Source organism: Phalangium opilio, unplaced genomic scaffold, assembly GCF_054372755.1.
Source record: "Phalangium opilio isolate 3A_F unplaced genomic scaffold, DU_Popi_V2 ptg000032l_1, whole genome shotgun sequence".
Lineage (NCBI taxonomy): Eukaryota > Metazoa > Arthropoda > Arachnida > Opiliones > Phalangiidae > Phalangium > Phalangium opilio.
Genome location: NW_028324159.1, coordinates 527,863 through 550,724, shown reverse-complemented (window position 1 = coordinate 550,724; position 22,862 = coordinate 527,863). Strand labels below are relative to the sequence as shown.

At 37.9% G+C, this 22,862-nt stretch overlaps 1 protein-coding gene across 1 annotated transcript; it reads right to left on the bottom strand.

The window, feature by feature from the left end:
* Window positions 1–21,245: 21,245 nt before the first annotated feature.
* On the bottom strand, window positions 21,246–22,642 carry LOC149684711 (uncharacterized). Its single transcript, XM_089870894.1, has 2 exons — window positions 22,607–22,642; window positions 21,246–22,559 (listed from the first exon to the last, which is right to left on the bottom strand). Exons 1-2 carry the CDS (start codon window positions 22,640–22,642, stop codon window positions 21,246–21,248), a joined length of 1,350 nt encoding a protein of 449 aa, XP_089727020.1.
* Between the last annotated feature and the right edge of the window lie 220 nt (window positions 22,643–22,862).

Below are 22,862 nucleotides of genomic sequence, written 5' to 3'. Positions count from 1 at the left end.
TCTATCTCTTAGCTCAGTGTCGTCCCCCCTACCAGGCACGTACAGTATCCCCACTTACAAAAGCGCGCCTAGAGGGAGGGATACACAGTCTACTCCCCCCTCTACCGACACTACTCTATGGTATGACGTTTGCATAGTAGAACTGACATTACTCGTGACGTCACAAATTGTTAAAATTATTTATATAAAAATTATTCAACATGTTTCGTCATGTTTAGTTAATGCATAATGTAAAATCCCATATGAAAGAAAGTACTGACCACCAATATATGCCCTACACATGTACGCGTATGGGGTATGCGTATGCTATTCCTCTCTAATTTCTTAAATTATAAAATAAAAATAGTTGTAAATCATTACCATATCTTGTAGTTTAGTTGTCTCATTAAGAGTAGTTAGTACGCTGCACAGCACCGTCTCAGTCTGGAAATAGATCGCCTCTTTCTGCTTCAATTCTTCCGTACATCTTGTGGAACGTTTAATAAATTCGTCTATACCGAGCACAAAGGCACATTCCTCGAAATTTACCTGTTTATATAAAATTACAACTGTTAGATTATCCGAATAATCATAGAACCATAAAAAATAGAGTGACATTGAAGAATAGCTCCTCGACCTCATGCTTAAATCGAAAAGTGCAGCTATTCTTCAATATAGCGGAAAAGCGAGAGGGAGCTGTAAGGCTGTTTCAGCCCTAGCTCGTCACTTAAAAGGAACAAAAAAAAAAAATAGAAAGTCAGACACTGATTTCAATTATACGGTGCTGTCAGAAGGCTCAGTGTGACGTCACCCATGCTATTAGCCCATTATAGAACTATCTCAGAAGACTTAGTCGTCACCCATGCTATTTGTTCATATCATAGAACCTAAGCCAAATCCAAGCCCGTGACGTTTTACCTAGGCACTGACGTCACAACTGAGATATTTCCATTAAGATAAAACTTTAACAGTCATAGCCGCCAATTACCAATTTTGTTTTGGCGCTTAATGCCAAATAAAAAATATAATTGGTATTATGGGTCAAAAAATCCAAAATTATAGGATATTTATAGGTCCAAAAATGATTAATTTATAAGTTCAAACTTATGTTAGTTTTATAAGTTTCAAATTTTTACTGAAAGTATATGCCTCGGGGTTTTTAACCAACGTATAAAAAATATAGATATTCATTGGTTAAATTTAGAAATTATAGGTTTGTGTAGGACCATCTTGCAATTTTAGGTATTAATTGGTATCTCCCTTAGATAAGACTTAATACTGCCTTTAATGTATAAGGGAGGTTTATGCTAAGGTCTTCCGATAGTCAACTCACCAGTTGGCTCATGTTGTTGTATTTTTTTAACTAATTGAACTGCTTTCCTTTGTTTTTGTTGCTGCGTCACGAAATAACAACGTCTGTGTTTGTTGCAACTTGTAGAGCGAATGAGTAATCCCAGTCCCGGATCGTGCGCAGCTTTGAAGTCGTAGTTTTGTCACGTTGAGATCACGTGATACGATTTTAGCGTTTTTATATTCTTTGGTGAGAGATGGAGAACAAGACTCATGGCTAGGGGCGTGCAGACTATTCGTTACTATTTGGTCGGACCAAATAATTTAGGATAGTTTTATATAAATTGAAATTTGGTAGAATTTTTTTACTCAAGTATTTTCATTGGTATTTTTGACCTCTGTGTAGAGAGAGATAGAGAGATAGAGAGAAGAGAAAGAGAGAGAGAAGAGAAGCAGAGAGAGAAGAGAAACAGAGAGAGAAGAGATACAGAGAGAGAAGAGATACAGAGAGAGAAGAGAAAGAGTTTTTTTTGTTTGTAAATTGGCTTTATTTAGCGTCACAAGAAGGTTAGTACCATTGGAACAACATTGTATCAAATTGATAAACAAGAAAACGCTATATAACATTATCAGTACTTATAAGACTATCTAATCATCATAAAACCGTATCATAGTGGAAAAGAAATCAGGAGTAACGCTATAAGGGCTGTAGATGGTAAGAAACACTACTGGGAGAATTCATCATCAGATTCCGTACCAGGAACAGAACCAAAATCATAGGCACGCAAGGGAGCTTTTGTAAGACTAAAAAGACGTCTCCTGTACGCCGTGTTATCGGTAGACGGTGTAATAGCCGTAATCGCACTATCAGTATATGAATGTCCAAGAATTTGACGCGCGAGGATCTCCGCCAGCGTCGCATCAGGCGCAAAGGTCTTACCAAACTCGTGCTGGGCCACAGCAGCTAAAGCAAGAGCTTGAGAAACAAAGTCCTTTATTGTGTCCATGGAGTAGGCTGGCGTGAAAGCACCACGAGAATCCTTCCACGAGTTTAAATCAAGATCAAACGCGTACCGCAATAATCCCTGCTTCGAGAGAGAGACAAGAGAAAGAGAAGAGAGAGAAGAGAAAGAGAGAGAGAAGAGAAAGAGAGAGAGAAGAGAAAGAGAGAGAGAAGAGAAAGAGAGAAGAGAAAGAGAGAAGAGAAATAGAGATAAGAAAGAGAGAAGAGAAAGAGAGAAGAGAAAGAGAGAGAGAAGAGAAAGAGAGAGAGATATGGGATGGATGTAGAACCGGAATTCTAGAAGCGCGCTTTGAAAATTTTTTGGTTTCTTCTTAGCTACACGGATCGATCGATGGGACTAATAGTTTTACCTGAGTAGTAGTAGTAGTAGTAGTAATAGTAGTAGTGGTATAATTAGTAATTTAGTAACGGGCGTTCGAGATATTTGATTCTCTTTGCCAAGCAGCCATTGAAAAATTATTCCCTCTGACCGGTATATAGGGACTTGGCAATTTGGGCTTAACTCCGCCCCCGCGCCATTATGATTTTTTTTATCAGAATGAAAGCTATATATTTTTTTAGCACTAGTGGAGGGTAGCCTGACGTAGTACTGCCAAGTCCCTATTAGGGGATATTTCACTAGAAGTTTATTTATTGTAGTAGTGATAGCGAGAGTACATAAACGATGTGGCTTAATTATGGGCTAGATCATCTTCTTTATACTTGTGGTTTCCTACTGATACTCGATACGCAAATAAAAGATAATATTTTGATAATAGCCTAGGGCAATTTAGAAATAGAAGTGTAAAATATAACGACGTAAAACACTAATAATTTCCCAATAAGCACAAAACGGATAAACCAATTAAACGTGTTTAAAAAAATTAATTTGCACCTCTCTCAATGACGTGAAATTACAAGAATAATAATAATAAAGCTTTATTTCTTAGATATTCCCGTTGAGGCTAAAGTCTGGTTTACGAGGGAGTCCAGTATTAACTTCCAAAATGTTTTCCATATATAATCAACATCAATTTATGAGCAAAGTTTCGTTTTAAATTAGTTTTCTTATTGAATATTTAAAAAATATTGTAGCCTTGTTTTTAACTTAATTGGACCCTTTTGTAAATAAGCGAAACTTCCTTAAAAGGATATCACGAATAAATCTTTTTACTATATTTATTTAACATGACTTAATTTAGTGCAATTTAATAGTGTATGATTTAGAAAAGTATTTTTGTATGTTATCATGCACTAAGTAAAATTCTGTTCAATTATTATTATTTTACTAAATAGAAGAGCTATCTACATAACTTGGAAATATCTACGAATGATTTTAAAAGTTCAAATTTAACAGATTTATTAGTCTTTTTAGAACCCGGTTTCGCCTTATCTGAGGCTCATCAGTACTGGGCAGGATTATCTTGCTACAAGAGCTTATGGTTCACTCTCTTTTTGGTTAGCACTTAAAATGGACACAATGAGCGCGAGCGTGCTAACTCAGGTGATATGTCCATAGTATAAACTATTTAACAAACTTAGAAAAAGTAGAGCTTATATATATATATATATATATATATATATATATATATATATATATATATGCGAGGAGGCCTTGTCCAATCCGAAAAAGTTCTGGAGCTTCGTGAATGGAAATATCAAGGACAAATCTAACTTAACCTCCCTCAAAGTAAATAACGAATTGATAACTGATACCACAGCAATTGCCAATTTATTTCAACGACAGTTTGCTGGTATCTCTGTTGACCAAACCGATTCAAACACCTCGTATCAATTTGACAATCCCAATATGTTTTCAAATTCTTATACACATCAGACACTGTCGCAGAAAGATATATACGAGTCGATTAAGCGACTACCTTCTAAACTTTCTACAGGGGTAGACGGAATCCCCGCATTCGTTGTGAAGGGTTGCTGGGAAATCTTGCTACCAGTTTTAGAATACATATTCAATCTGTCCTTAAGGTCGAAAATCTTCCCTACACAGTGGAAGAAAGCAATTTTGGTACCAATCTACAAATCTGGTCCTGCCCATCTTGCAAAAAATTATCGCCCAATCTCACTCTTACCGGTATTCGCCAAGATCTTTGACATGTCTGTCCACACTCACCTCCAGAATTGGTTTGCCACCTTCCCAAATGATTGCCAACATGGTTTCCTTAAAGGAAAAAGCGTCGATACAAACCACGCTTGCTTGATGAATTATATGGCTCCAGTCGTGGAATGTCGTGGCCAGGTCGACGTTATTTACCTAGATCAGCTTTTTGTGCCTTTGTTACAAATTGTGTAGTTTACCCTTGTATTTTTAAACCAACCGCTAAGTTTAGTTTCGGTTCCTTTAAGTTTTGGATGAATGTCAATTTCGTATAATATTTTAGTTTCATTGAATGAAAATTGTGGCATTTTGAGGTGTTTTCGAAATTTCATTCCATCTTTGTAAATATGTTTGTTGTTATGACTTTTAGAAAGAGCATACAACCATTTTCTGCCGTCAGAGCTTCCAACTTGAACAGCGTCTGATTTTTGAGCAGTGAGAATGGCATAGAGGTAAAAGCGAGCATATAAGCCGCAATCGAAGTTATTTGGTTGCAAAGCGCAATCATTACTTTTGAAAAAACGCCATTTCCTAGGATAGAAGTTGATCTTAGCTACACTGCGAGCCATCCACGAAATTGCTAGCAGAGCTCTATAATGAGACGTTGCAATTTCAAAAGATTCTCTTTTAGAATCCAAAACAAATGGACTTTTCCTTTAAATGGATAACACCCAAAAAGCAATGTGCTCTTTCTACTCCTGGTTTATCGACCATGGTGACGACAATCATATCTTTATTTCCAGCTTCTTGTAAGTGCAAATACGCCATAACGCGCTGTAGTAAATCATTGTTTTTGTTACAGTTGAACATTTCTAGGTCTTTGTATGCGTTTTCATACATATGAGTTGGCAATGGTAAAACAAAATTTTCCATGTTGGGCTCGTAAGTTTGTTTTGTCGATTTTACTAACACTTCTGCAGCTTTATTTACGTGCAAATAAATTTCCCGTTTTGAAGAGTTGCATGATTTGGATCTTTTTCAAAAAGAGTTTCATCAATTGTGTCAAAAGGAAATGTCTCTAATTTGTAGTTCCTAAGGATGCCTTCAATGACTTCATCGTTTTAACTCGGAAATCCACAACCCAAGGTCGAGTTGTCGTGCTGTGAAGTACTTTCACTTTGCACTACTTCCATGACAGACTCTTCTATTTTATCGTTTCCATTAGACAGTCCAATTTTGGAGGGTGATGTGTTGCACTGTTGTGAAACTTTTATGTCCTGAATGGATTGAACACACTTTTGTTTTTCATTTATTTTCAGGTTGAATTGAGTGGACTTAGAAATATCATCAATTTCGCGTATTTCAGAGGAAATTTCAGCGTAATTGAACTTGTGAGGTATATTTTCTGAAACCGATTTTGTAAAATGGGCGCATAGGTATGGTCTTGGTTATGCAAATGAGAACTTTGGGTATTATGGAAAAGCCAGCCCTTCATTTGGTTTTGTGTGTCTTTACTTGAAATTTTAACTACCGCCTTATCAATCCTCTTTTCAATAGCCTTAATTATTTCTGGTTTAAAGCAATTCCCGTCTGCCATATTTCCATCTTTGTCTTTTTCAGATGACCCGTTCAAAATGCTATACAACCATTTTCGACCATCTTCACTTTGAATGGTTTTTGCCTCTTCTCCTTTGAGAAAATAGTACAATGACAATTGAGTATATAATCCGCAGTCATAATGGTTTGTTTGCTTAAGGCAATCCTGAGAAATAATTAAGTGCCAATCTGTCAAGCAAACACTTGGATCACAACTATACCCCAGGCTATACGATCCAATCAACATCAATGTTTGGAAAGGCTTTAACAATTCATTAATGGATGTATTCATAGAATCTAAAATATGAATTTCTTTTTGTTCCAAAAATATTAATCCCAACATCCAATGATCGTCTCGACTGGGATTTCTCGGAATCAAAACGGTTAAAACAGATTTTTTACAAGCTTCTCCTCCAATGAGAAATTGAAGAAGGTACTGTAGACTAAGCGTATCATTTCTGTAAAAAGCCCTAATATAATGATCGCTGCTAACGGCTAGTACGAGATCTTTCATATCCAATCTGTTGACGAGTGTTGACATACAATAATTTAAAACGTAGTTTGATATATATTCACCGGGTAACAAAATCTCGTATTTTGGAATTTTACAAATTTTGTCTATGTCCCAAAAGCCAGTCTTTTCGGTTGAAACGAAATCAAATTCATCTATCAAATTTACATCGCATTTGTTAATCTGATGAACATTAAATTCCTCACTGTTTCGTAAAGAAGAGTTGTTTGAACTTACGTGTTTAAAACCTGAGATATCACATCCCGAGTTAGAGTAATCATCTTTCGTGTGATTTAATTCATCAAAATGAAGCTTGCGGCTTGACGCTTTCATTGAAGAATTCGAATCTGATATTTCGCTTGGAGAGAATGACAAAACTTTTTCCGCTTCTTCAATACAGGGATTTGACAAAATTTATGTAAACGAGACATTCAAGTCCATTTTAATGGATTGGGTGGAGTCAGCAAACAATTGAGATATGCATGTTGCTTTCCTTCTTTTTGATTTGCTTAGATCACTAAGCTGAAAGATTCTATTTTGTTTTAAAATTGTTTCAGGATTTCTTTCTGAAAACATGTGCGCTGCTAAAATGTGAAAACACATTTTTTTCTTTCTGGACGCGCAAGTGCATGGCTGTTCAACATCATTTAGATTCACAAAATTAATTCTTTCCAGTTCGTAAGGGTCTCTAACGTAATAGACGTCAGAACTTGGGCACCAATGGATCAGACCCTTCTCACACCACAATTTTCCAAGTGTTTTCACTTTACCAATGACAAATTGCAATGTGCAAATAAAGTCTTTAAAGTTATTTATTAAAAATTTCAACTTTAGTACAAACAAGTTCTTGTATACTTAGCCAAATGGCTTAAAACTTAAAATTGCAATTAATGTAGCCAAATGGCTTGTAACTTAAAACCTGCACTAAGCAGTGCATATAATTTAATAAATCATATAATAGCCAAATGGCTTATAACTTAAAACCTGCACTAAGCAGTGCGTATAATTTAATAAATCATATAATAGCCAAATGGCTTATAACTTAAAACCTGCACTAAGCAGTGCGTATAATTTAATAAATCATATAAGAGCCAAATGGCATAATGATTTCAAAACTACAAATTGTGTAATTAAAGTTAAAATTCAATTTATCAAATACGGCAAAGGCCTAATGATACAAATTATTCACAACAAAGTTGACCAAACTAATCAGACACATAAAATCAACTTGTCAACGAAAGAATTGTTTATATTACTGTCTAGGCACCATACATATCATTAAAAGCATAATACTTAAATAAAATTAAGCATAATTACAAGAAACTTTCAGATACAGTACTTTAACACAACGTCAAACGGTAACCATGGAAAAAATTCCTATGAGGAATGAGGATGAGGAATTGCCGAAAGCGTAGATACACTAAATTACCGCCTGGTTTTGGACAGCCATTTTTCTATTGATTTGTTTCACGGCGAAGGGGATGGGGTTGCCATCTAGGCTCTAGAGTAGGCAACTTACGTGATTTTTGTAAAATGCCGAAAGTGTCCATACACTAATTTACCGCCTGGTTTTGGACAGCCATTTTTCTATTGATTTGTTTGACGGCGATAGGGATGGGGTTGCCATCTAGGCTCTAGAGTATACAACTGACGTGATTTTTGTAAAATGCCGAAAGTTGTCATACACTAATTTACCGCCCCGTTTTGGACAGCCATGTTGTTGTAGCGGGTTATTTGAATGAGATAAATCGTAACGAAGTCATTTAAGTATAATTAACTTTGGTAATTAATGATTAAAGGTGTGTAAAGGCATTAGCATTAGACGATGATGAAACTTAATCGGTATTAAGCGAATTCTCTACTGAATTGATGTTTAAATTGGAATATTAATACGCCGAGAATGATTAAAGTTAATTGTAAAATTTTTTAGTGGTCATTGTTGTCAATTTATGTGCTACGTGGTTCGGTACAACTAGCAAAACGATTTGGTATTCGAAAACTTTTTACATAATTAGTTAGTTACCTATATATGGGGTTTTTCTGGAAATTGCTGAAATTTAATTTTTTGGCGTTAAATGGTTGGATAGAACCAATAGAAGTTTTGATTAGTGTTTTTTATGGCTGTGCGAATACTCGAATTTTCGAATAGTATTCGTTTAATTCGAATCGATTATTCGATTCGACGAATCGAATTTGCCATTTGGAGAAAAACGAGTATTCTTATTATGAAACGATTATTCGAAAAGAAATACGAATAACCGATTTACATACGAATACAGCTGCCTAAACCGAGTAATCGCTTCCAAGGGGCTAAATTCGAATAGAAAACGAGTATTCGATTGGAAATGGGAGGGACTGTGGTCACATGACATATATGAAGCTGTTTCGATTATGGAATTTCATTGCGATTGCGCAATTTGCGATGTTTTGTTTTTCTCTCACCAATTACTCAGAAATTCCATTCTATGTGGAACTACAATATTTTTAGACTGCTACGTGTATTTAGGAAACGATTAATCGCTTTGAAAACAATAATCGTCTGGTAAAACCGAATAATCGAATAAAAACGAGTTCTCGAACCAGAATTGTTGAAAAGCGAGTAATGTTCGTTTGAACGAGTACTCGATTCGGATTTCGAATAGGAGATTTACTATTCGATTCGTATTCGATTCGGTTTGAAAAACCACTATTCGCACAGCCCTAGTGTTTTTTATTTCTTTCTTTTGGAAAATGCCAAAAGTGAAGAGACAATTGTACTGCTAAGTTTTCGCGCTGTTATTTTATGAGAGTAAACGTTCGAATTTACGCTGATTAGTATTATTTAAACGTGTTTTAAGTATAGTTTTTCCACTTAAGTGGTGTTTAAATGTCCGAAAAATTGAAGATTAATTTAAACTTGTTATATCGTTAATTAGCTTTAATTTTGTTTTGTTTCGAAAAATGCCGAAAATAAACACACTACTGTATCGCCACTATTTCGCAGGCTTTTTTGTTGAGAGAAAACGTTTTAATTACTTTGATTTGTAATATTTAAACGTATTTAAATAGTCTTGCGTTATTATATTCAAATGAAGTCGTTATTTAGCTTTAATCATGGTTTTTTGGATTTTACCGCCTAGTCTTTTGTTTTGCCGAATTTCTACACTATTTTACCGCCTAAGTCGAAAGCCAAGTCAATCTAGCCAAAGGGTGTTTTCTAGCAGACGACGCATAGTGGGAAAAGTACTATTTTACTTTCGGCAATTTTCGGCAGATTCCAAGTTGGCGGTAATTTAAGGATTGCCCAACTGGAAAAATGGCGTCTAGCAAAGAAAGTTTTATCTAATGCTCGCTTTTTTAGCCCCTATTGTTTAAATTTTTATTATATTACATATCCCGCACGAGTGTCCTTTCTGCTGAGGCAGCTTGTCTAATCATAGTATCGCTGACCTCGTACCAGCCGTTGTCTTTTCTCACAAAGTTCACATAATGTCCCTCGGCTAACGATTCACCTTTATGAATAATCACCCCTTTAGTTTTAAAAAGCATCTTGTTCATTGTGACTTTTTGATTTTCGAAACTTGATATTTTGGTCGAAATCTTAATTGGTCAACCATCTTTGTAATCGCCACGTAGAAGACACAGAAATACGTACTTTCCGCTGGATATCAATACATCACGCTCTTGTATTGTAGGATTATCACAAAATACGCATCGCATTTCTGTTAATCTCATCCTTTTTTCTAAAGATTTCCAATGAATTTTATCTCGGTTTTCTAGTGGAAGATTGAAAATGTTGCTTTGAACAATGGTTTCCGAATTTTGTTCAACTTGACATTTGGGGCATTTGGTAACGTTTCGAGACTTTGACCAAAAGAGATCTTTTACAGCCTTAGAGTAATCGGCTTCCATTTCTTGGCTTAGTGTCGTCAAAAGGACCATCAAAAATTCACTGGCGTCTTGTTGCTCAAAATTTATTACCAACAGCTATTCTCAGTACCAAGCCTTTACGGCTAAACTACCTTGAGAACTCTCGATGTCGTTTGTTGCGTTATGGAGGCAGCGTGAAACTGGTTTTTCTACGAATGATCCGTTGTAAGATTTGACCAATTCTCTTAATTCGGGCACTTATAACAGTAGTTGCAAAACGCTATTTGAATAGCATGTTACTTGATCATCGTTATTTAAACCTTTCACGGGAAAACTATCCAAACTCTGTTGGTCCTTCCTTTTCTTCTTTGGCATTTCCTGCGCCGTATCGTCACATCTCTCTTCCTCGCCTTCTAAAAGGCTTTTAGGTAGAGTAGGTGCACTTCTTTTTCTACCTCGGCTTTGTTTTAACTCCGTTATTTTCAATAGAGGCAGATCTGGCCTATATTTTTTGCGAAGCCTGTTATACTCCATAATGGCTCGTTCATCCGCCTTAATTTTAGTCGGATCGAACTGTAATAGATGGAGTCCGGCTAAAGACGTCACTCTTGATAAAGCGACGTACGCCATGCCGGTTCCGAAAAAATTCGGACCTAAATCCATAATGGCGTATTTTAAACTCATGCCTTGGCTTTTGTGTATCGTAATAGCGTACGCCAGGATGACGGGAAACTGGGAGCTCTTAATGTAAATTTTAGCCATGAGCAAAAATTAAACGGTAATTTTCTCAACTAAAAAATCGGAGATAACGCCGTCGTTATTCGGTTCGCGATCTACTCTGAGAAAAATACCAGTAACGTTTCCTTGTTCGTCCTTCTTGAATCCAGTTATGAAACCCATCGTACCATTTACAACGCCAACCAACAACTGATATTCCTTCTGACCATTATTCGGCAGCCAACGCAAAGACGTAACTTGCTCTCCAAACCGCCCGTTTTGGACGGTTCGTTTTCTACCCTTTGCAGCCTCCCGAGAATGTTATTGTTCATTTTTTGGTCACAGTCTGCGAGTCTATCCTGACAAGGAATGACTTCAACTTTCTCGCCGTTTTTTCGCAGCATTTCACAGTTGAATTTTTCGCACATGGCTAATTTAGGCATCAAACAAATTGGGTGAAACCCTTCATTGGACAGCTTAATGAAAAGGTCCATAGCCACCTCGATTTGTTGTCCGTCAGCAACCAATCTACCTTTTAAGGTTGCAACATCAGCTTCGGAAATATTTCCAATTCTAACTCTGCTTAAAATGTCGCTGTAACTTTGGTCGTTGGCTTGTCTAACATTTTGCCTTAAATCATCGTATTTAAAAAACTTTTAAAGATCACTTCCTCCGATGCAATTGAATCTAAGTCTGGCTTCTTCGGAAGTGATTTTGATAAACGCGGGATTTCCTTGAACCGGAGGCAATTGGAAAAAGTCTCCCAAAACAAGGATAAATACAACTCCAACAAATGGTTGGTTCATTTCCCAAAGCCTCAAGTAAACGTGAGTCAGTGACACCGACGAGACCATAGAAATTTCATCAATAATTAACAGTTTTAAATTTCACCAAAGTTTCTTTCATAATGCTCATATTGTCAGAACTCAGGGAATGGTATTCGGCGATACGCCCATAATCTACTGGCAACATTAGTAATCTGTGTAATGTTACGCCATTAACATTCAATGCTGCCAAACCCGTTGGCGCGGCAATTGCCACGCTAGCTGGATTTTGAAAGCGTCGCCTTACGGCGTTGGCGAGAGTGTCGAAAAGAAACGCTTTGCCAGTGGCACCAGGTTCCGACACAAAAAGGCACTTGTTTCCAGATTTTTCTCCCTCTTGGGAGAAGTGTTCCGTGATGTGATCATATATTCGCCTTTGATCCGAGTTTAGTAACGCCACATTGTCAACAACAGTCTCGAAATTCATTTCCATGGCAGCTTCCACATCAGCCATCGCATGTTCGGTTTCGAAAACGATTTCCTTCCCTTGCAGTGCATTTTCATCGTCGTCACTTTCAGCCTCCGAAATTATGGTTTCTGGTAGTGATGAAACGAATATTCGGTTACTATTGGGTATTCGGCCATTTTTTCGTATTCGGTAGTCGGCCGAATAATTCGAAATATTCGGCCGAATACCAAATCTCCAATCATCAAGGAAAAAAACGGAAAATTACTCAAAAATTACTTTTTCAATAACAATTTTTACTTTAATATTTATAATCTACCAGTGGTAAGTTGTGATGAATAAAAAAAAGCATATAGTGACACGACCTACTCGCAAATGAACCAAAAACCTAAAGACGCTATGGACGGGTACTATAGTGTTAAAGAGAGCGCTTTGAAAAATCGTAACTTCCCCCTTTTCATTGCCTTCTTCCCCAGTTTATCACCAACGTTGAAAGCTTCCGCGCAGGCGCGCTGTAGCAGAGGCGTTAGAGAGCGGATCTAAACAGTGTATCCCTCTCTCTGCTTGCGCGCCAATATTGCGCAGAGCAGTAATCAGCTAGTGCCGATAGAAGAGGAGAGTTATCCCACGTGACCCTACATTTCGCGTAGCCGTCTGCCTATTCACCTCATTATTCCATACCTTTCTTCTTCCATGATGAGAACTGTCCTATTGCGGTCCGTGCGGGGGATGTACGTATTTCGCGGAACGGGTTACAGCTCATAACCGGTTTCGCGCGAGTTGCACATATCTCACGGCCGAATATTCGGTGCTTCGGCCGAGAGCATGGCCGAATATTCGGTATTCGGCAAAATCAATATTCGCGGCATCACTAGTTTCTGGCTCTTTCGCCTTTTTGGAAGCCTTCTGTTTCTTTTCAATTTCTTTGGAAACCGAGAGTTTCTCGTGATATTCTCTCATATCTTTTAACACTGAAAGCGAGTTTTCGAAAGCATCCGCGAAGGTTTCAAACTCGCCCAATAGCTCGTTTTCGTCGCGCCACGGTTTGAAGAGGATCAGTAGAGCGTGACAATACTTTTCTTTCTCCTCTATCGGGTCGTGAATGTAGTGCTCTACTATGTAGGGCTTATTTCTCTTTCTCATGAAACCCAGATTGTTTTGTAACACGATTACACTCGCATTTTTCTCGACACCTTCAGAGTGCTTCGCATAATCGTAAAACTGACCAAATTCCCGCAAACTAAGATTTTCCAAGCTGTCGGGACGATTCGGATACTTGTCGTCGACGAACCCTTTTTGGCAAGTGTCCTTGCTTTCGGCCCGAAAGTTTCGGGGTCAGTTTCCCTCAAACGTGCGAGTTCCTTGTAACCTTTCAAAACTCTCGATCGGTTTTCTTTCAAGTTTGTGTTTATAAATCTAGTGATGTCGGATTTATGGTAAAGGTCTTGGCCCAACCTAAGATCCATAGCTCCGTAAATGCCTACTGCCTTAGAAGTCAGTGATTTCAATCTATAGGCAAATAATCTTTTGGACAAACTTTCGTGCCCTAACTCGGCAAAAGTTTGATCCATGTCAGCCCGGCCTCCCTTTGAGACGTACGCCGTGACATAGTTTGCCACTATTTCCGATTTGTCAACGACAAATTGCAAATCCATCTTGGCTTTGGAAGCCAAAAGTAGCGCGGGATTATAGTCATTGATTAAAACTTCGTGTTGTTTTCTCGGCAAGTCGTACAGTGGTTTCTGCACCTTTTTCATTTTACCGTGACGAGTAACTGATCTAACAGAATTCATAGTGGTAAGGTTTGTTACGTTTCGAGGGAAACCGTAACGACACACTTTCAATCCTTTTTTAGAATTTTTCACCTTCTTTTAACAACTGAAGGTGCATTTGTGTGTTTGGAATTCTTTTTACCAGCCGGTGCAGTTCCGGACTTACCGATACTCTTGGTATCGAACACGTGACATGTTTTTGCACGTAATCCAAAATAGTCTCGGTCGAAGAAGTTCCGATCTTTGGAGCGTCCTTGGCCCACAATAGCATTTGTTAGTGAGGAAACCTCGTGATTGGTATTCAACCCGCCAAAAATGATGTTCTATCATGCCAAGAACTGGATTTTGCTAACACAAAACAAAGTTGTTTCGCAGCGTACGAACTTTGTTGTGAAAGTGCAAATTGACGCTAAGTGGGTCGAAATTCAACAATTCAGCCACCGTCATCGATTCTGCTCCTGGAACGTCTAAATTCATTTTTCTCAAGTGATCGTGCAGTTCCAAATCATCGTATTCGGCCGGATTAAAAGTCAAGAGCCACGTGGGAGGACCAAATACCCGTATCATCGCCAAAACGCACATAAGAACCTTGTACCAGTAGTCCTTAGTTCCTCGAAAAGACCCAAGAAAGTTCTTTATCGCCAGATTGAACTCGACTGAGCAAGTTTTCAACCCCAATTGCTATGGGTTTTTTAACACGAAGAACGTAGTTCAAACTGCTAGAGATCGCGTTTATTTCGCATTCTTGATAAGAATGAAACATATAGGCGTAATCTCGTCAAAAAATTAGACTTTTGTTCAAAAGACGAGATAAACGATGCTCTGTTTCAGTTAATTTCCCAAATAGTCTATCATCGTGCTTGCCGTAGCGACCCTTGGGGAACAAATGAACGAAGCTCAAGTATTCCAAGTTTTTGTCCCAAGTGTTAATCGGCGCGGCTTCGACGAGCTTCATTTGGTAAGCGGCCAATAAATCTTTCGGTGTTTGGACGTTCACCGGATGAATAGAGTAGTGATCGTACAGATCATTGGCTTCACCCTCAGAAAGTTTTCCCAACAAAGCCTCGGGCTGTGTTAAAATTTTGTAGACGTTTCCTGGTGCAAGGCTAGACTGATTTTTATCCTGCTCCTGCATGTTCGAAGCGTTTTGGTCACGTTGGACGTCGTGAGGACTATCCGCTGGCCCTTCTGTTGGAAGCGCAGCAGAAGCGCGTGTCACCGCATCAGATCCATCGTTAATCAACGCAAGTGGATCTGTTACGCTCAGTAATTCGTGGGGAGTCAATGAATTTTCATTTCCATCAATTTCTTGCGTTCCAAATATATTCCTCGTTCATTGCCTACATATCAATGTCCTTATAGAAAGGATTAATATTTTTCAGCACAGTGAACGCTTTCAACACTTTTTCGAGGCAAACAACGTGGTGCCAAACCTTTTTGTCCGCAGTGGGAACGCCATTCACCAAGATATGCAGTTCGTGATTTTCGGGCAATGTCTTGGGAATCATCTTTAAATTACTCTCCACGGGTATTGGAAGATAAATTACTCTTCCCTGTAAAGCTTTAACCGTACCGAACTGCATGTTGGAATTGGTTTTAGTACCTAACCGCGCCACAGTGTGGAAGGGCTTCACAAGCTGAATTAAAACTTTCTCAAACATGTTTAAGTCGGTGACATCTGGCGGAGGACTGTCAACCAACAAGTTGTTCAGGAAGCATCTGATGGGAACTTTTCCCATTCGTAAATCCGTAGAGCAGTAACGGCATAGAAGCTTGTCTGCCTCTCTAGTTTCTGAATTGTTCACTATCCATCCAGCTCTTAATATCAGATAGGCCTCGTTATCGAAAACAGCACTGTCTACCATTTTTTCTGTTGCTCTCAAATCAGTTTTTTGTACAATCTTAGGCAGCAGTCACAGGGAGTGTCATGAAATTCTTTATTATTTAACACCGCTCGAACGAATTGACTTTCGTAAAGGCTCAAGATTTCACTTTCATCGAGACTCGGTCTTGGAGCGTTTTCGCTTCCTGTGGACGCATTGTTTTGCTCGTTATTTAAGTTTTTTCCTCGCGCGGCAAGGACTTTTCTCAATTCCCTCATGATGTTGGTGAGAGAATCGTAATCACCACTTTCAATTTCATTCGAAATCTTTGTTAACGCGTTAAGCAACGCCTTCACTCGATAAATATTATTCAAAATTGTTGTAACTCCCGAATAATGCGGAGCCAGTTCAGCAAGAGGACGTAAATGGCTTTGACAGACTTCACTATCAGCGCAATAAGCCATGTGTCCCAGGAATGGTATCATTCTCACCACGATCTCAGCACCATCTGGTGATAGAGTAGACACGTTGGATTTCGACCAAAATTTATTTCTTAATTGGCAATGGTCGAAAACTGACTCAAAAATTTTAGTCAGTGATTTTTCCTTTGCATTCACAACCGTGTTTATGAAAGTTAGCACTTTTGGAATGGCTCGAACTCGAACATTACAAATATCACTGCACTCCCAATAAACGGTTTTGGGTTTAGTTTCAATAAGACCACTTTCATTGATCACGAAATTTCTTTTCGGATTCTTCTCCCCAGTTTCAACAGTGTTGAAAAGATTCGTAACCACTCCCGAATTATTTACTTGAAAGACTCTCAACATCATCAGCTTTGTTGTTATTATTAATGTCAACGAAAATGTCTCTCAGTACATGACCATCAGCATCCAATTGGATAACTTTGGCATTGCGTAATTCGTGGTCATTTTTCAACCGTAAGGCGTCATAACTCATCAGAAGTTAAGTCGCAATGTAGTCACCCCTGGCAGTAATAATTCTAGGGCCTGAGTTTTCTATACGAAACGGTTGAGAATTTATTTCGTTAAACACCAGAACAAAAAACTAGAAACCGGAAGAATTTTGAAAACCTTCATTTTAACTTTGATAACTTCCTATAATTAATATATACGTAAGAAGATAAAATTTAAAATACCTTTGCCTAATGTCGACTTTCGCTTAACTAAATGCAAGAATGACGGGTTTCACACTTTTCCTTTTATAAAATATGTCGCAAGAGAATATACAATTACAACGCACGCTCGAACTTCATTTTGAAATTTTTTTAACACCGACCATCTTTACATGTAGGGTATGGAAGAGTAATACTAGCCACATCGCGCCGTACTTAACAGGCGTACAAAAAAATTATGTAAATAGACCCTCGATGCGCAACTTTAAACTGTGCTAAAATTATTACCCGTAATCGTTACTTCAATAAATTTATTTATGTTATAATTGCAACAGTGCGACATAAAGAGAAATTTTGAGTGAGTAGCTTCTAGATGCACCACTCTTAACATTGCTAAAATGATTACCCGTAAGACCAGTCTAAAAACGAGGCGTTATCTTTAACAATGCTAAAATGATCACACAATTGTAACCCTTAATAGAAGAACTGAAAATTTTAGTGATTACCCCCTCGATGATCGAGTTACCTTTTATAGTACTAAAATGATTACGTACTTAACGCTCGATTAATACACGTACAGAAAGTTTTAGTTTACGACGCATAATTTTCACATCTTATAAATTTCTAACATGAACTTATGGCCAGAAGCGTTTGAAACAGAAAGAATTCAGTAAAACACCAAATAATTGTAATCTCCCGGTGCCTTAAGACCATTCTATAAATAACGTCAGCTTTTGCTTTCAAAATTTCCCTCGATTTCTTTGAATGTTGAAATAGGGGATAGGGAGCGTGATTGAAAGCGTAAAATCGTTATTGACGACGGGTGAGGGGAATTTTAAAGGGAGAGTATATAGCTTAACCTTACTTTCAAGTAGACGAACGAAAAATATCACCTTCACCACAATTTTCTCCCTTTCACATTCCCTTCAATGACGAACGAAAATTTTTATACTGCCAAAGGCTCTACTCTTGACACTACTACTACGAGAATGACAACAGGGCAGGTCAAACTAAGACCCTCATCGTAGATGTACATCATACGATGTGGCTAAAAACGGCCTTATTGAGGAAAAGTGAATGCAGCTATAATTTTTCGAACATAAGAATCGCGGCATATTTTTATCAAAAACTACAAATGAGACGGTACGACAAAAACATTTCCTTTTTATTTTTTCTTCAAAACCTTTTTTTTCATAACGTTTTTTTTATCACATCGGCAAACGATCTAAAAAATTTTTTTTATCATATCGGCAAATGAACTAAAATTTTTTTTTCTTCATTAGCTTTTTTTCACAGTAAATAAACTAAAAAAATTATTCTTTGGTTTTTTCAAATAAAGAAATGAATGAAAATGTTTTTAATTGTGCTGTGATGATAATCTTTGATGCATGGATAGCCGTTCCTGTTAAAATAATAATAGACACAATATATTATACCATACGAAAATTAACAATGAGGACATAAATGATTATATGGTTTTAAGATGCGTGTACACTTTGAATCTGTTCTGAAAGTTTTTGAAATGCCAATGCATTTATGAAAATACTAGTTATTTTTTAAAGTACTTTTGTGGATTTGACAAAAATTTTAAATGCCAATAATGAACCTTTCCAAAAAAGGCTGAAGGAGGTTTCAAAGTGCTTAGTGTAAACGCGATTTAATTTCCGAGGTTTTCTGATGGCTCTACGGGACGAAGGTAAGAGAAAAAATTAGTTAAACAATTACTTCTGGAATAATTTTTTCATCCGCATATTCAACTTGTAACCGATTCACTTCAAAAGTGGGTTAACAGGTTGAAATAATGAGACCAAGCATAACTATCTTAATCTCAGTTTAATAACCAGGTCCTTTCTGATACGTTTAACTAACAAAAATAATAATTGATAAGTACATAATAATAAGTAATAAATGACTATGATATTTACAATGCTTTAGTAATATTTAAGTATTTAAGTAGCGCCAGTAAATAGGGTTCGATTATATAGCAAAGATTAACTCTCTTACCAAGTTTTATAGAGCCATGAAAGTGTTCTATGTGTTGCCTCTAATAACGCGGCGCGAACTGGTTAAGATGTAGGTTCGGGCGAGAACGAGTTTGTCAAACTGGACAAAAACGCGAGCAAGCTTTGATACAAGCTAGCTAACTTGACACTTAAACAGGTGTTAGTTTAAGGGAGAGAACTACCGAACTCCACTAGTTAACTAGACGACTACTAACTGTTAACTACTAAAGACTAATGTGAACTGCCAGCCGAACTGCATGGCAACCCTGACTTTATATATCCCACCGACAGGCCTAACGCGGTATAGGGGTCGCTTCAGGTAGTGCAATAGAACGCCACCTATCCGGCTATTGAGAAACTATGAGTCAATAGGCTTAATGCAAAAGATTATGAGCCTGAACGGTAAGACAATAAAGTGGGTTTCACTTTAACTATTTATTATGTGTGTTGTTTATGTTTTGGTGAAGGCTCATGTAGCTGATCCGCTACAAACTACAGCGTTCGGGTTTAAATTATCAATAACGTTTTTGGTCCGCAAAGTTATTGGTTTAAAATCGTTTTCTGGATTCTTAATTTCATATTCATTCGGCAATATTTCCCTTTGCACTTATTGTTTTCAATAATATAATTTTTAAATTTGTCAAATCAGCTGCACGGTCACTAGAGAATAATTTTCTTATAACACAAAGTAAACGTAATTTCGAGTTTAAGTGGCGCCGCCAGGATTTTTTTGTCACATTGGCCAAGGCAGATTTGCCGTCCCCTTTAAAAAAGGTTTCAATCTAATCTATTTTGAGTAATAATAAAATTACAGCCCTAGATTTGAATTGTCTAGCGGATGTGGCATCATAATTTGATAACATTGAAATTAAAGGAATTTTGTATAATTTACAGGGGCCAATAGTCTGGCTATTTTGGCTTGAAAATCGTGGCAAAATATTTGAGAACCTTCAAATTTTCAGGCGGGGGGGGGCAGCAAATTATTCAATTTTGAAATGTAAAAAGCGATTTCCTCGAGGACCAATCTAGTCCCACTCCCCCATTTTCAAACCTAAATAGGGCTGCCTCTTATATACCCCTTTAAGTTAAGCAACACCTGGCGACACCGCTGGTGGCAAATAACAATAATTTTTTTACTTTTTCAGAAATTCTTCCGACAAGTAAAGGACGTCCAGGTCTAAATTTTAAATAATTTTAAATACAGATACTCATTTTCAAAAAGTATAAGTTTCAAAAGGTTTAAGTTACGTGTGCAGTCGGAAACTTAATTCTCCAACAGGGAAATTGTAGCCTCATCCCGCAGAGGCGTTACTAAAATGACCTCCTTTTTTAAAAAAAATTGCACCAATGGCACTAAGTGCATTTTTACATCCGTAAGGATGTTTTATTTTTTTAACGGTCAAACTAGAAATAATTGAGATGATGAATTCTGTCTGATTTTTAAAACGGGTGTCCGAAAATAAATTGAATGTTTTTAAACTTATTTGTACCGAAGTCAAAACTGCCAGATGGCATGTATTAATTTTGAGCGCTTGTTGAAGCGAGAATAAAATGATAACACAACGCTTATTTAAAAGTAAAACATTGATAAAATGAAACTTTCAAGATATATTCGAATACTTCATTGTGCCTTTAAAGTGTAAAAGTGCGAAGGAATATATCTCGTACTAACCTCATTCGTTTCCGTGTTGTCAATAAAATAAATGCCTTTTTTTCGGATTTTCTTTTTCTAAATATCTCAATAAATATTTTATTTTCGAATCGGACTTCCATCCGCCAATGAATCTCACTTGCTGGCTGAAACCTATTAAAAAATATAACATAATCATAACTGTGGGAATGTTCATGGAAAACTGGAAATGTATTCCTAAATTTTTTATGCTTTTGGTGAAACGTTTTACATACTTTTGAGATATCCTAAGAGATCGTCCATGTAGAAGTCACGCTCCAATGACTTAGAAGCCAGTGGATACTTTGTTTTCACGTCCTTAGATAATTGCTTTAATACCCTTGTAGCTAGATATGGTGCTGAGGCACTTCTTTAGGTCACCGTCAGCAGACGATAATGTTGAATAGGATCTTCCTTCGCTCGTCTCCAAAGAATTCGTTGATAGTTGGTGCCTTCTGGACTAAACAGGACTTGACGATACATTTTCTCTATATCGGCAGTCAAGGCAACGGCGTGTGTTCTGAAGCGTATCAATAGATTTACAAGGTTATCTTGTAGTTTTGGGCCAACAAGTAGCACGTCGTTCAAGGATATTCCGTTCGATGCCTTGGCTCATCCGTCAAAGACCACTCGAACCTTCGTTGTTGTACTTAATTCCTTCATGACCGAATGATGTAGTAGGTAATAAGTTTTTTTCGTGTAAAGATCTTCTGGGGGTACGAGTTCCATGTGCTTTAATGAAAGGTATTCTTCCATGAATTTCTTGTACTGGTCGTACAGTTCCGGAGTCGTTCGTAATCTTCGCTCTAGGTATGGAAATCTTCGCAGTGCTATGGTCCTTGATTCTCCAAGCCTCTGTTCAGTGTCCTTGATTGGCAACTTTACAATGTATCTTCCCGAGGAATCTCGATCATAAGTGGTTTGAAATATAGCCTCACAGCGCTTTTCAGCGGACGTTAGTGTTCGTCCAGCTCCGACCTCTTCCAGTTCCCAGAAATTGGCAAGTTGGCTTTCGAGATGGCAATGATTTACTTGGATTGGAGAAGCAATTATGATTGTATCCGGACTTCGCATAGGACCCGTTGCTGCCCATCCAATGATGGTGTTGAACGCTCCAGGAGCCCCCTGTTTTCTCACGACCCTTCCATCTTGGACTAAATCCAAATAGACATCAGCTCCCAGTAATATGTCTATTGATCCGGGACTGTTAAACGTGGCATCTGCTAACTGTAACCTCTTGATACGAGTCCAGTGTAGAGTGTTGAAGGCGAAGTTGCGAAGCCTTTCTGTCACTTGTTGGAGAATCAGAGCTTGGACCGTGATATTCACAGCCGATTTTGTACTTGCACGTATAGTTAGTGTTGCACTTGTTCCAGAAGCGCCGATTCCTCCAATGATGCTGTGATGGTGATTTCTTTTAAGTTGTAGTTTTTGAATAAACTGCGCCGAGATGAAGCTTGCTTGTGATCCGGAATCTAATAACGCTCGGCCTGACCAAGTATGTCCAGCTCGTCCTTGAACCTGGATAATTGCCGTGGGGAGTATCACTTGTGATACACCACGAACATTACCGGATACGTGCGAAACTATTTCTGGATGTAAGTTTGCTCTTGGAATGGAACTCCTTTCTTGCGTGTCTTGATGCAAGAGGGTTTTGTGCTTCGAATTGCACTTCCTGCAGCTTCCTGATTTACAGTCGTTGAGCAGATGGTCGGTTTTGAGACAGTTGAAACACAGTGAATGCTTCTTGACCATATTCCAACGTTCTTCAACCGTGGCCTTCAATAGATGTGGACATTGAAGATTGAATGAGACTGGTTGCAAATAGTACACGTGATGTCTGGTACGGCTCCATGATGTGACACTGTGCTTCGTTTTTGAAGTGGCTGGATTCTGCTCCTGAGTTTGTTGCAGCCTGAGAGGCAGCTAATGCCCTTGCTCTTTGTTCCAGGAATAGCGTCAAATCTTCGTACTTCGGCATGGCTGTCCCTTTTAGCGACAATTCCCATTGGCGTCGGGACTCATTATCAAGTTTCTCGCCAACAGTATATACCGGAATTGAATCCTAATGTTGCACTAGTTCCTTCAAGACCTTGAGTGATCGGATGCACTCCGCTGTAGTGTCAATGAGAAGTCGCAATGCAGTTGAGGATTCTTCGTTAACATTAGGTTGGCTGAAAAAGCGTTTGATATGGGCGTTAATAATTTCTCGGCTGTTGTTATAGCGGT

Excerpts from the sequence above, each read along its gene's own strand:
- LOC149684711 (XM_089870894.1), bottom strand. The coding sequence starts at position 22,642 with ATGGGAATTGTCGCTAAAAGGGACAGCCATGCCGAA. Across the intron at positions 22,560-22,606 it reads AAAGGGACAGCCATGCCGAA|CTGCCTCTCAGGCTGCAACA; the intron begins GTACGAAGATTT and ends CAAGGGCATTAG.